This window comes from Perca fluviatilis, chromosome 6 (assembly GCF_010015445.1).
Source record: "Perca fluviatilis chromosome 6, GENO_Pfluv_1.0, whole genome shotgun sequence".
Lineage (NCBI taxonomy): Eukaryota > Metazoa > Chordata > Actinopteri > Perciformes > Percidae > Perca > Perca fluviatilis.
The window spans coordinates 42,008,759-42,022,922 of NC_053117.1; the positions used below are offsets into that span (position 1 = coordinate 42,008,759).

The 14,164-nt window shown below is 38.0% G+C and overlaps 1 protein-coding gene across 1 annotated transcript in view; it reads right to left on the reverse strand.

The window, feature by feature from the left end:
* LOC120561107 (rapamycin-insensitive companion of mTOR-like) overlaps positions 1-13,599 on the reverse strand; it is a gene marked incomplete in the record, with an annotated part of 83,377 nt that extends 69,778 nt beyond the window's left edge. Inside the window, 3 exon segments of the mRNA XM_039804059.1 lie at positions 444-541; positions 13,354-13,401; positions 13,514-13,599. Of these exon segments, the coding sequence (XP_039659993.1) occupies positions 444-541; positions 13,354-13,401; positions 13,514-13,562 (195 nt within the window).
* Between the last annotated feature and the right edge of the window lie 565 nt (positions 13,600-14,164).

Genomic DNA, 14,164 nt, shown 5'->3' on the forward strand with positions numbered 1-14,164 from the left:
GGAGAAGCTCACAGGCAGTTTGGACTTCCATTATCTGTTTAGGTTTAATGACTAATGTTAACTAGCATGTTAGTGATCAGTAATTAGCCTGTGCCTATGTTATCTCCTTACATATACCTACGCTCTCCGTCTCTGTGAGATTGGGAATGATTGAGATTTCTCTCGGCACAGCTACCAGAAGACTTCACACTTTCAGACAGGTTGCTCACGTCACATTTACGCTGTCTCTGTCAGTTGGAGGCTGCTCAGTAAAGCTGGCCATCACCGGAAAAGTGCTTCTAATATCCTTCACTGGTCTCCGTCCAGAGCAACGGGGTCTATTGGTCCATTATATACTGTCTATGATTTTAACTGAATAAGGTCCCACGGTGGACACAGGAAGAGGCGGGGCTTACACACAGGAAGGGGCGGGACTTGTTCTCTCTATAACTCGGTGGCCTTACCTTTATGAAGTTGTTCAGGTGGCCCAGTTTGCGCATGTTACTGACTCCGTGCGGTTTGGCCACATTTTGAAGGATTTCCCGGAAGTTTTCTGCCGGTTCTGCCGGAGAGAAAGGAAATAAAATGAAACCAGCGACCCGAATTAACTTTCTGACTCCGGTATATCTACCGGCTAAAAGAATAAATTGTGTTTTCTTTAAAACATCAAAAAACTTTGTGGTTGGGGTGGGAAGTAGTGGCTGCCTAAAAACTACACATACCGGAAAACAGACAGAAAACTGGCCCAAAACTGACTGAAAACCAGAGTGAAAACTGACCTAAAGCTGACTGAAAACCAGAGTGAAAACTGACCTAAAACTGACTGAAAACCAGAGTGAAAACTGACCTAAAACTGACCTAAAGCTGACTGAAAACCAGAGTGAAAACTGACCTAAAACTGACCTAAAGCTGACTGAAAACCAGAGTGAAAACTGACCTAAAGCTGACCTAAAACTGACCTAAAGCTGACTGAAAACCAGAGTGAAAACTGACCTAAAACTGACCTAAAGCTGACTGAAAACCAGAGTGAAAACTGATCTAAAGCTGACCTAAAGCTGACTGAAAATCAGAGTGAAAACAGACAGAAAAACAAAAACCTGTCTGAAAAAAAGAGTGAAAACAGACCTAAAACTGTCTGAAAATGTACCGAAGACTGACAGAAACCAGAGTGAAACCATTTCGCCGCCACGTGGCGGCTAACGCTCTTAGACGTACTCGCCAAACGGAAAGCTGACCTGCGTGTGGCGCCTGGCGAGTGTGACGTTCAGACCCTGAATGTAACCGAGACGAGCATGAGGCCGTGTTGCCATAACACCGGCCGATGAGCCGCTGTGTATTTATGTGTTTTAAGGAGGAAGTGGCTTTAGCCGGGCGAGCTAACTCTGTGTGTTCAGTCCAAACAAGACCCAGACAGAGACAGACCTGAGCATGTGTTCCCCTGTTTTCAGTTCCTACCAACCACTATGTGCTTCTCTAGTTCCTCTCAAAACACACACTGGTTCCCTCTAAATGATGGCTTATAATATAGTTAGAATACAGTTAGAATATAGATAGAATACAGTTAGAATACAGATAGAATATAGATAGAATATAGATAGAATATAGATAGAATATAGATAGAATACAGTTAGAATATAGATAGAATATAGATAGAATATAGATAGAATATAGTTAGAATACAGTTAGAATATAGATAGAATATAGTTAGAATATAGATAGAATATAGATAGAATATAGTTAGAATACAGTTAGAATACAGTTAGAATATAGATAGAATATAGATAGAATATAGTTAGAATATAGTTAGAATACAGTTAGAATACAGTTAGAATATAGATAGAATATAGATAGAATATAGATAGAATATAGTTAGAATACAGTTAGAATATAGATAGAATATAGTTAGAATATAGATAGAATATAGATAGAATACAGTTAGAATACAGTTAGAATACAGTTAGAATATAGATAGAATATAGATAGAATATAGATAGAATATAGATAGAATACAGTTAGAATACAGTTAGAATACAGTTAGAATACAGTTAGAATATAGATAGAATATAGATAGAATATAGTTAGAATATAGTTAGAATATAGATAGAATATAGATAGAATATAGTTAGAATATAGTTAGAATATAGTTAGAATACAGTTAGAATATAGTTAGAATATAGTTAGAATATAGATAGAATATAGTTAGAATATAGTTAGAATATAGTTAGAATATAGTTAGAATACAGTTAGAATACAGTTAGAATATAGATAGAATACAGTTAGAATATAGTTAGAATACAGTTAGAATATAGATAGAATACAGTTAGAATACAGTTAGAATACAGTTAGAATACAGTTAGAATATAGATAGAATATAGATAGAATATAGTTAGAATACAGTTAGAATATAGATAGAATATAGTTAGAATATAGATAGAATATAGATAGAATATAGTTAGAATATAGTTAGAATACAGTTAGAATATAGTTAGAATATAGATAGAATACAGTTAGAATATAGTTAGAATATAGTTAGAATACAGTTAGAATATAGTTAGAATATAGTTAGAATACAGTTAGAATATAGTTAGAATATAGTTAGAATACAGTTAGAATACAGTTAGAATATAGTTAGAATACAGTTAGAATATAGTTAGAATACAGTTAGAATATAGTTAGAATATAGTTAGAATCATAGTTAGAATATAGATAGAATCACAAAAGTTAGAATACAGTTAGCCAGAATATAGATAGAATCAATAAGTTAGAACTATAGTTAGAACATACAGTTAGAATACAGTTAGAATACAGTTAGAATACAGTTAGAATATAGTTAGAATACAGATAGAATACAGTTAGAACAATACAGTTAGAATATAGTTAGAATCACAGTTAGAATATAGTTAGAATATAGATAGAATAACAGTCAGAATATAGATAGAATACAAAGTTAGAATATAGTTAGAATCATCAATTAGAATATAGTTAGAATATAGATAGAATCACAGTTAGAATATAGTTAGAACATAAGATAGAATATAGATAGAATACAGTTAGAATATAGTTAGAATACAGTTAGAATATAGCTATAGAACAAGATAGAATACAGTTAGAATATAGTTAGAATATAGTTAGAATATAGATAGAATACAAGTCAGAATATAGTTAGAATACAGTTAGAATATAGTTAGAATATAGATAGAATATAGATACAGAATACAGTTAGAATATAGTTATAAACACATTAGAATCATAAATAGAATATAGATAGAATATAGATAGAATATAGATAGAATACAGTTAGAATACAGTTAGAATATAGATAGAATACAGTTAGAATATAATTAGAATATAGTTAGAATACATTAGAATATAGTTAGAATATAGTATAATACAGTTAGAATATAGTTAGAATACAGTTGAAACAGTAGAATATAGATAGAATCAATATAGATACAATAGAAACAATATAGAATACAGTAGAATATAGATAGAACATACAGAGAATATAGTTAGAATACATTAGAATATAGATAGAATATAGTTAGAATATAGATAGAATATAGATAGAATATAGTTAGAATATAGTTAGAATACAGTTAGAATATAGTTAGAACATACAGACAGAATCACAATTAGAACATAGTTAGAATACAGTTAGAATCACAGCCAGAACATAGCCAGAACATAGCCATAACACAAAGAAGAACATAGCTATAACATAGCAGAACAAGCCAGAACACAGCCAGAACAATAAGTAGAACAACAATAGCCAGACACAAGAACACAAGTCAGAACATAGACAGACATAGTAAGAACATAGTAGAACACATAGAACACAGTCAGAACAACAACACAAGAACATAGCATAATCACGTTAGAACATAGCCAGAACACAAAGTAGAACATAGTAGAACACCAGACATAGCCAGAACAATACTAGAACACAGCAGAACATAGCCAGAACACAGAACATAGCCAGAACATTAGAACACAGTCAGAACATAGCCAAACACAGCCAGAACATAGCCAGAACATAGTCAGAACACAGCCAGAACACAGCCAGAACATAGCCATAACACAGCTAGAACATAGTAAATCAAAAAAAAACACAGCCAGAACATAGCCAGAACACAGCGAACATAGACAGAACAATAATCAGAACACAGCCAGAACATAGACAGAACACAACAGCTAGAACATAGCCAGAACATAGACAGAACACACAGAACACAGACAGAACACAGCCAGAACATAGACAGAACACAGCCAGAACACAGCAGAACATAGCCAGAACAAAACCAGAACATAGCCAGAACATAGCCGAACATAATAAACACAACAGAACACAGACGGAACACAGACAGAACACAGCCAGAACACAGATAGAACAATAAGCTCAGAACACAGTTAGAACACAGAACAAGCCAGAACATAGTCAGAACACAGCTCAGAACATAAGATACAGAACAATAAGCCAGAACATAGCCAGAAACATAGACAGAACAAAGTTAGAACAATAGTCAGAACATAGAGAACACAACCAGAACAACAGTCAGAACAAAAGTAGAACAATAGCAGAAAAAATAGAACATAGACAGAACCACAGACAGAACACAGCCAGAACAATAGAGAACACAGCCAGAACATAGCCAGAACACAAAGCCGAACATAGTCAGAACATAGACAGAACACAGTCAGAATCATAGCCAGAACACAGACAGAACAATAAGTCAGAACACAGAACATACAGACAGAACAGCCAGAACATAATCAGAACGACAGAACACAGCAGAACACAGACAGAAATCACAGTCAGAACATAGCTTCAGAACAATGCCAGAACACAGAACATGCGAATACAGCAGAACATAGCCAGAACATAGCTCAGAACACACAGAACATCGAATCACAGCAGAACACAATCAGAACACAACAGAACATAGACTAAGAACATACAGACAGAACACAGCCAGAACATAGCATACAATAGCCAGAACACAGCCGAACATGACAGAACACAGAAGAATCACGTTTAGACATGTCAGAACACAGATTGAACAATAAAGTCAGAATCAAGATTAGAACAAGTAGAACAAGTCAGAACATAGCCAGAACATATCAGAACATAGACAGAACAGATAACAGAACGTTCAGAACACGACAGACACAATCAGAACACAGTCAGAACAGGCAGAACAGCCAGAACACAGACAGAACACAGACAGAACCAGAACATCAGCCAGAACAATAGCTCAGAACATCGTCAGAAATAGCTCAGAACATCAGAACACAGATGAACATAGCCAACAGAACACAGACAGAACCGACAACATGAATCATCGTCAAAACATAGCCAGAACATATCAGACACAATGAACTATTCAGAACATAGCTCAAACATAGCCAGAACATACAGAACAATAGAACATAGATAGAACACAGTCAGAACATAAACAGAATCATCGTCAGAACATAGCCAGAACATAGTCAGAACATAAGATTAAACACAGATGACAATGCCAGAAATCATCACAGAACATTAACAGACCCACAGAACACAGCCAGAAACAGTGCAGACACACAGATCCATTACAGAAATGCAGACATATCAGAACACACAGAAAGATGAAGAATCCACGTAGAACACAGCAGAACACAGAACCATCAGAACACAACAGAACAGATAGAACACAGCTTCAGAACAGATAGAACATATAGAAAGCAGAGACATGATAGAACATAAGATAGAACCACAATAGCATACCAGCAATCAAACAGAACATAGCGAACCACAAGATAGAACATATCAGAAACATGAAGACAAAGCAACAAGAACCATATGACCCAACCGAACACAGCCAACCAAACAGCAGAACATTGAATAGACACAGTCAGAACATAGCCAGACATGAACAGAACCAGCCGAACAATAGACAGAACACAGCTAGAACATAAGCCAGAACATAGTTAGAACATAGTCAGAACACAGTCAGAACATAATAGAATCAAAGCCAGAACATAGTACACACAGACAATACAGAACATAAATAACAAATCAGAACATAGACAGAATCACAGCTAGAACATAGTCAGAATCACAAACAGAACATAGCCAGAACATAGTTAGAATCAATAGAACATAGTCAGAACATAAGAATAAAGAACACAATAGAACAACAGGCCAGAACACAGTTAGAACATAGATAACACAAAGTCAGAACATAAATAGAACATAGTTAGAACACACAGCTAGAACAAAGTCAGAACATAGCCATAACAAGCCAGAACACAGACGAACATAAAGCCAAAACATAGACAGAACAATAAGACAGAACATAGCCAGAACAACAGCCAGAACATAAATAGAACACAAAATAGAACAATAAGTTAGAACATGACAGAACACAGCTAGAACATAGCCAGAACACCCCTAGACAGAACACAGCCAGAACATAGACAGAACAATAAGCCAGAATACAGACAGAACAATAAATAGAACAGCTAGAACATAGCCAGAACAACAACTAGAACATAGCTCAGAACATAGCCAGAACATAGACAGAACAACACAGAATACAGACAGAACATAGACAGAACCGTCAGAACATAGATGAACAAATCACAGCCAGAACATAGTTAGAACACAGTTAGAACATAACAGAACACAGCCAGAAACATTAACCAGAACACAGAACATATACAGAACAAAGACAGAATCACAGTCAGAATCACAGACAGAACACAGACAGAACAATAATCAGAACATAGCCAGAACAACAGCCAGAACATAGCCGAACAGAACATAGTCAGAACATAGACAGAACATAGACAGAACACAGCTAGAACATACAGAACACAGCCAGAACATACCAGAAACAGCCAGAACATAGCCAGAACACAGAGAACCCAGCCAGAACATAGCTAGAACACAATAGAACAATAAGCCAGAACACAGAACATGACAGAACAATAAAGCCAGAACAACATAGCCAGAACAATAAAGCCAGAACACAGCCAGAACATAAGATACAGAACATATCGTTAGAACATAGCCAGAATAATAAAGTAACATAGCCGAACATAGACAGAACAATATCAGAACATAGCCAGAACATAGTCAGAACATAGACAGAATACAGCCAGAACATAGCCAGAACAGCCAGAACACAGTGAACACAGCTAGAACACAGCCAGAACAATATGCCAGAACATAGTCAGAACAACAGCCAGAACATAGCCAGAACATAAATAGAACACAGACAGAACACAGCCAGAAAAATAGCAGAACACAGACAGAACAAAGCAGAACAATACAGAACACAAAGACAGAACAATAACAGAACACAGCTAGAACATAGCCAGAACACAGCCAGAACACAGCCAGAACATAGACAGAACACAGCCAGAACACGACAGAACAACAAAGCCAGAACATAGTCAGAACAGCCAGAACACAGCAGAACACAGATAGAACACAGACAGAACACAGCCAGAACACAGCCAGAACACTAAAGCCAGAACACAGCCAGAACATAGATCAGAACACAGCCAGAACACAGATTAGACACAGCCAGAACATAGACAGAACACAGACAAAAACAATAGCCAAAACACAGTCAGAACATAGCCAGAATATAGACAGAACAGCAGAACAAGAACACAGCCAGAACAATGTTGTAAACACAGACAGAACAAAGCCAGAACACGTCAGAACAAGTCAGAAACGCAGAACATAGCCAGAACATAGCCAGAACATGATAGAATCACAGCCAGAAACACAGCAGAACATACCAGAACAACAGAAACAGCCAGAACACAGACAGAACATGACAGAACAAAGACAGAACACAGCCAGAACACAGCCAGAACAACAGCCAGAACATAAACAGAACATAGACAGAACAGCCGAACATAAGATTAGAACACAGACAGAACAACAGCTAGAAAATATTAAGACAGAACACAGCTACAGAACACAGACAGAACACACCAGAACATAGCCAGAACACAGATGAAATCACGCAGAACATAGCCAGAACATAAGAACGACACAGAAATCAACAGCCGAGGAACAATGTTTCAGAAATCAAGCCAGAATACAGACAGAACACAGCCAGAACACAGCCAGAACCAAATCAGAACAGCCAGAACATAGACAGAACCACAGTCAGAACACAGCCAGAACACATAAACAGAACATAAAGACAGAACAAAGACAGAACAAACATAGCCAGAACACAGAACACAGAGGAACAACACCAGAACAATGTCAGAACACAAGATTGCAGAAATCATCAAACAGAACATGAAGAATAAGAACACTACCAGAACATAGCTAACACAGAACACAACAGAACAGCCAACGAACAAGCCAACAAGACAGAACACAGAACAATCAAGTAGAACATTAAGACAGAACATAGCCAGAAAGCGAATACAGAACACAGAACATTACCAGAACATTAGCAGACAAACAAGACAAGAACGTCGAACATAGAAGAAACCATTAAGAAAGAACACAACAGAATCAAGTTTAGATAGAACATAGCTACAGAACATAAGAAATACAGTAACCATAAGAACAATGATGAACGACAGTCAAGAAACCAATAAGACAGAACACAGTTAGAACATAGAGAAGACAACATGAACATAGTCAGAATCAACAAACAGAACACAGATAAGAACATAGTAGAACATAGTCAGAACAGCCAGAACACACATTAAGAATCAATCAGAACAAGTAGAACATAACAGAATAATAAGTCAGAACATTAAAAGTAAAAAGAAGAAAAGTAAATAGTAAAAACAAAAAGTAAATATAGTTAAATATATTAGAATAATAAGTTAACACAAAGTAAATAGTTAAATATAGTTAAATAAGTTAAATATATTAAATATAGTTAAAAACACAGAACAGTCAGAACATTAAAACACAAAGAACAATGCCGGAACACATCAGAACACAACAAAATAGTCAGAATCAGTCAGAACATCCAGAACAATGTAGAAACAGAACATTTAACACAGTCAGAACAACAGAACATAAAATAGAACCATCAGAACATAGCCAGAACTACCAAACAGAACCATAGCTTCAGACACGTTTAGAACACAAGAACAACAGAACCACAGTAAGAATCACAGACACCCAGTTCAGAACCAGTCAGAATCCACACATCACCGCCACATCAAAACGAGCTCAATGACCAATATCAACATCTCATGCCACCACATTCCATCTCATCCAATCAATCCATTCCAACATCCCACCATTCACGTTAATCACCATTCCCCACACGCGAACCCATCACGCCCAACACGATTGACTACAAAACATCATAACATTCACGCTCATTACCACCGAACCACTAACCTACCATACCGCCGTCCCGGTAGATGCTCCAACCGTAACAACACGTAAAATAAATTAATCCAACATAACCACAAACCCGAACCCTCACTGTAATATCTCTTCCTATCTAAACCACTCATCCCCCCCAACCAAAAACCCCAAAAAATAAAGTTAACTATAAAAGCGAATGAGCTAAACAATTGTTCTTCCCATCAATCCGGTTCCTGTGATCATTGGGATCTAATCATAGATCCACCCATCACATTTTGATCACACCCTCATCCCGCACACGCGCAATTAATATGATACCTGATCCCCGCTAGTGGTGTAGAAATAGAGATCTAACTCCGTCCCAAAGCCACGAGCTGTTCACACGAATGCCGTAGCTTGTTCAAAAGCTAGAGACACATTCAGTTAGCGTGAAAACATGTCCCAGAGAACGGTCGACTCGGTACGTGTGTTATTAAAGCCCTAGGGTCGTTTTGACCAGGAATTGTCCTTTAAATAAACAGAGGGCATTATTCCCCCAGAGGATATGAGCCAGACTTAGTCTCCATCATTTACATAGTAATAGAAACTAAACCTTAAACACATGACAACAGTTAGAGTTCTAAGAGATTGCTAACTACTCTGCTAGCACTGAAATGATTCTACCTAAATGAGAGCAAGATATACAAATGTTGTGTTATGTATATATGAGAATAATTCCTAAAGTAAGGGCTAACCAGAGACCTGTTTACAGCAGTCTGGCTGATGCATTCTGGGAGAGTCTGAGTCGGATTCAGAGACACTGTAATAATCCAAATGGGCAATTCGTGTGCAGCTTCCCCGGTCCAGACTGTGTGTGTGTGTGTGTGTGTGTGTGTGTGTGTGTGTGTGTGTGTGTGTGTGTGTGTGTTAGTGTGTGTGTGTGTGTGTGTGTGTGTGTGTGTGTGTGTGTGTGTGTTGTAGGAAAAACAAGTTGAAATGTATGCAGACAGGTTACAATAACTAAAAGTATTAAATAAAACGCACGCAAGAAAAACACTACCATATATTATGCACACACACACAGACAGACAGACAGATACACACACACAGACAGACAGACAGACAGACAGACAGACAGACAGACAGACAGACAGACACACACACACACACACACACACGACAGACAGACAGACAGACAGACAGACAGACACACAGACAGACAGACAGACAGACACACACAGACAGACACACACAGACAGACACACACAGACAGACAGACAGATACACAGAGGTAGACACACACACAGACAAACACAGACAAACACAGACAGACACACACACACACACACACACACACACAGACAAACACAGACAGACACACACAAACACAGAGACAGACACACACACACACACACACACACACAGACAAACACAGACAGACACACAGAGACAGACACACACACACACACACACAGAGACAGACACACACACACAGAGACAGACACACACACACAGAGACAGGCACACACACACACACACACACACACAAACAGACACACACAGAGACATAAACACACACACAGAGACAGACAGACACACACAGAGACATAAACACACACACACAGAGACAGAGACAGAGACAGACACACACACACACACACACACACACACAACCACACACACACACACACACACACACAACACACACACACACACACACACACACACACAATGGCGCTGTCCCAAAAGATAATTTTTTAAACGACTAATCTAACGATTAATTTTTCAATTAGCGATTCTTTTCCCATTGCTCAATTATTAACGATTTACACAAAACTAATTTCAACAAGGTTCACATCTCTAGTTATTAAAACAGTTTAACACTGACGGCCCTGTTCAGGTGAAATGAAGAAGAGCAACCTGAAGCCAGATGTAGGCCATCACGTGGCGTCTATGTTTCCACCGCTGTGTGCGGCGCAGACAGACACGCTGATGAGCTGAAAATGCGTCCAGATAACAACGCCACATGGCTTTAGGAAAGTGGCGTGTATGTTTACGCAAAGTCATGATGTCACGTTGCATTTTGTGTCACTATGGAGTAAAGCTTAGATCCCAAAAAAAATCAAGCCTGAGTCTACCAGAGCCCGTGCGAGCCCGGTCCGACATTAACTGCAATTAAGAGCCAGATTTAAAAAGGCCGTTCTAACTGTTATAAAGGACTCGTGAGATATCTGAGACAATCTGGCCCGGTTGTGTAATTGTGGAAGACAACTGCTCCCGAGGGGGGGGAGGCCCGATTTAGCCCAGTTTACCTCCCACTGCAGTCAGTGCAGGACATACACCCAGAGCTATGGGAGAAGATGGAGAGCCATAGCTTTCTCCCCACCCAATTAGGCTAATAAAGTCATGATTTAAAAAATGCTTGATCAAGGGCCCGACCTGGCCCGTGACGCGTCAACGCAAATTATATGTGTCGACGCATTTACGCAATCGATTAAGTCGACGAATTGTCCCAGCCCTAACACACACACACACACACACACACAACAATTTACAGATTCACATGTGGATATATGCTGGCTCTATACACGCTAAAAGTCCTGATTATTTACATGGAGTCTGGTGGAAATATGCTGGCTCTATACACGCTAAAAGTCCTGATTATTTACATGGAGTCTGGTGGAGATATGCTGGCTCTATACACGCTAAAAGTCCTGATTATTTACATGGAGTCTGGTGGAGATATGCTGGCTCTATACACGCTAAAAGTCCTGATTATTTACATGGAGTCTGGTGGGTTTAGCGCTAGCAATCTCAGAACTGTTTCTGGTTAAACAGAAAGGTCTTAAAGAGGGTTTTAAAATGTCTATCTCAGTAGGGATCGTTCCCAAAATGTTGTCAGACCTTCACAGACAGTCCAAAGATGTCCAGAGTCTGGGACAGAGACGCGATGCTTCATGTCAACAAACTGCTGCTGCAGGAGTTCATCCGCGCTGGTTCAATGCTACTCAGCTAACAGCTAGCCTTAAACTTGCTGTCACAGCCTAAGATGACCGATGCATGACTACAGCACTTATGGCTGGCTGGCTAAATAAATACTTAACAGGCTATCTTCCCCACTCACAAACAGCAGCGATCACAACAACAACAACAGAGAGCGTCGTCTGATAAAACGGGCAATAATACTGCGAAATAAATTTGACTATGTATGCTCTTTACTTATATGTACTGTTTGTTTACATGGGGAGTGTCCTGTGCTTGTCCACCTGTCCTTGTTGTGAGATTAATAACCTTAAATCTTGAATCATGGCTGGTTTAACTATAGCTAGCCTGTGTCGACCTTTCTGTTAAAGAGTAAGATCCTTTTTTTCAACATAAAAACATCCGCGAAATTGCGTTCGCTAAACCCACCAGACTCCATGTAAATAAACAGTAATTTTAGCATCGTAAAACACACTTCATTCAAAGTGGACAGACTCTAAATAAAACAATCGAAAGCCGTTTTGGTTCATCTTTCCACTGTTCCAACAATCACCACTCTGGTTTGGTTGAAATAAACCCTTAATTCACCCATTTACATGTGGAGATATGCTGGCTCTATACACGCTAAAAGTCCTGATTATTTACATGGAGTCTGGTGGAGTTTGGTGAGGGTGATTTCGGGGCTGTTCCATGGTGCAGTGTTTTAAATAATACGGTTTGTTTATATGGAGAGTGTCCTGTGCTTGTCCACCTGTCCCTTGGTGCTGCTGCAACAGTGTTACATGTCCACGTTGTGGGATTAATAACCTTAAGTCTTAAATCGTGGCTAGTTTAGGTTTAGCTAGCTATAGATAGCCTGTGGTAGCTATATAGCTAACGTTAGCTAACTCAGGTAGCTAGTCAGTTAGCTTGATAATATGACATCGCTAGCTGTGTTACATTACACGGCCCAGAAAGGGAGGACAGACAAGTGGAAGGGTGCTTTCGCTACATATGGCTACTGTTTGTAGGGACAGCTACACGTCCATTTTGAGCAATAATCGGGTGATGGATGAAGCTAGTTATACCTCTGGTTAGATCCAGCGGGACGTTCTCCTCCCCGCTGTCATTCCGACCTGTCAGAAACACAGGGAGAAATGGCGCCGGGTTTATCACAAGCCTGAGAAGATCTAGTTACACAATATGTCTCCGTTACGAGTGTCACTGGGTCGAGTTTATCACACTTACCTCGCATCCGAAGACTCCGGATAGGACGGCCGCGGAAGCTGGCCGCCATGTTTCCAGGAACATACACACAACACCGGAAACTTCGCGGTTTCTCGCGAGAAAAGAAAACAACAATAAAACGGTTGGTGTCGTGACTCGGCAGCAGCAGACCTAGGATCAGATCTTACCTTCCTTCCGCTCCGATCTCACTATCAGGGATACAAACTTAAATCTGACCCAGAAACGGTTTTATGGTCAGTGAAGAAAGAGCTATTTCTAAAAAGAAAATGTAATGGTTTTATTTTTTTAATTTTAATTTTATTTTTTATTATTATTTTTATAAAATTTTTGTATTAATACTTTTTTTATTTTATTTTTTTATTATTATTTTTATAAAATGTTTGTATTAATACTTTTTTTATTTTATTTTTTATTATTATTTTTATTAAAGTTTTGTATTAATACTTTTTTATTTTATTTTTATTATTATCTTTATTACATTTTTGTATTAATACTTTTTTATTTTATTTTTTATTATTATTTTTATTACATTTTTGTATTAATACTTTTTTATTTTATTTATTATTTTTATTGAATTTTTGTATTAATACTTTTTTATTTTAGTTTTTATTATTATTTTTATTAAATTTTTGTATTAATACTTTTTTATTT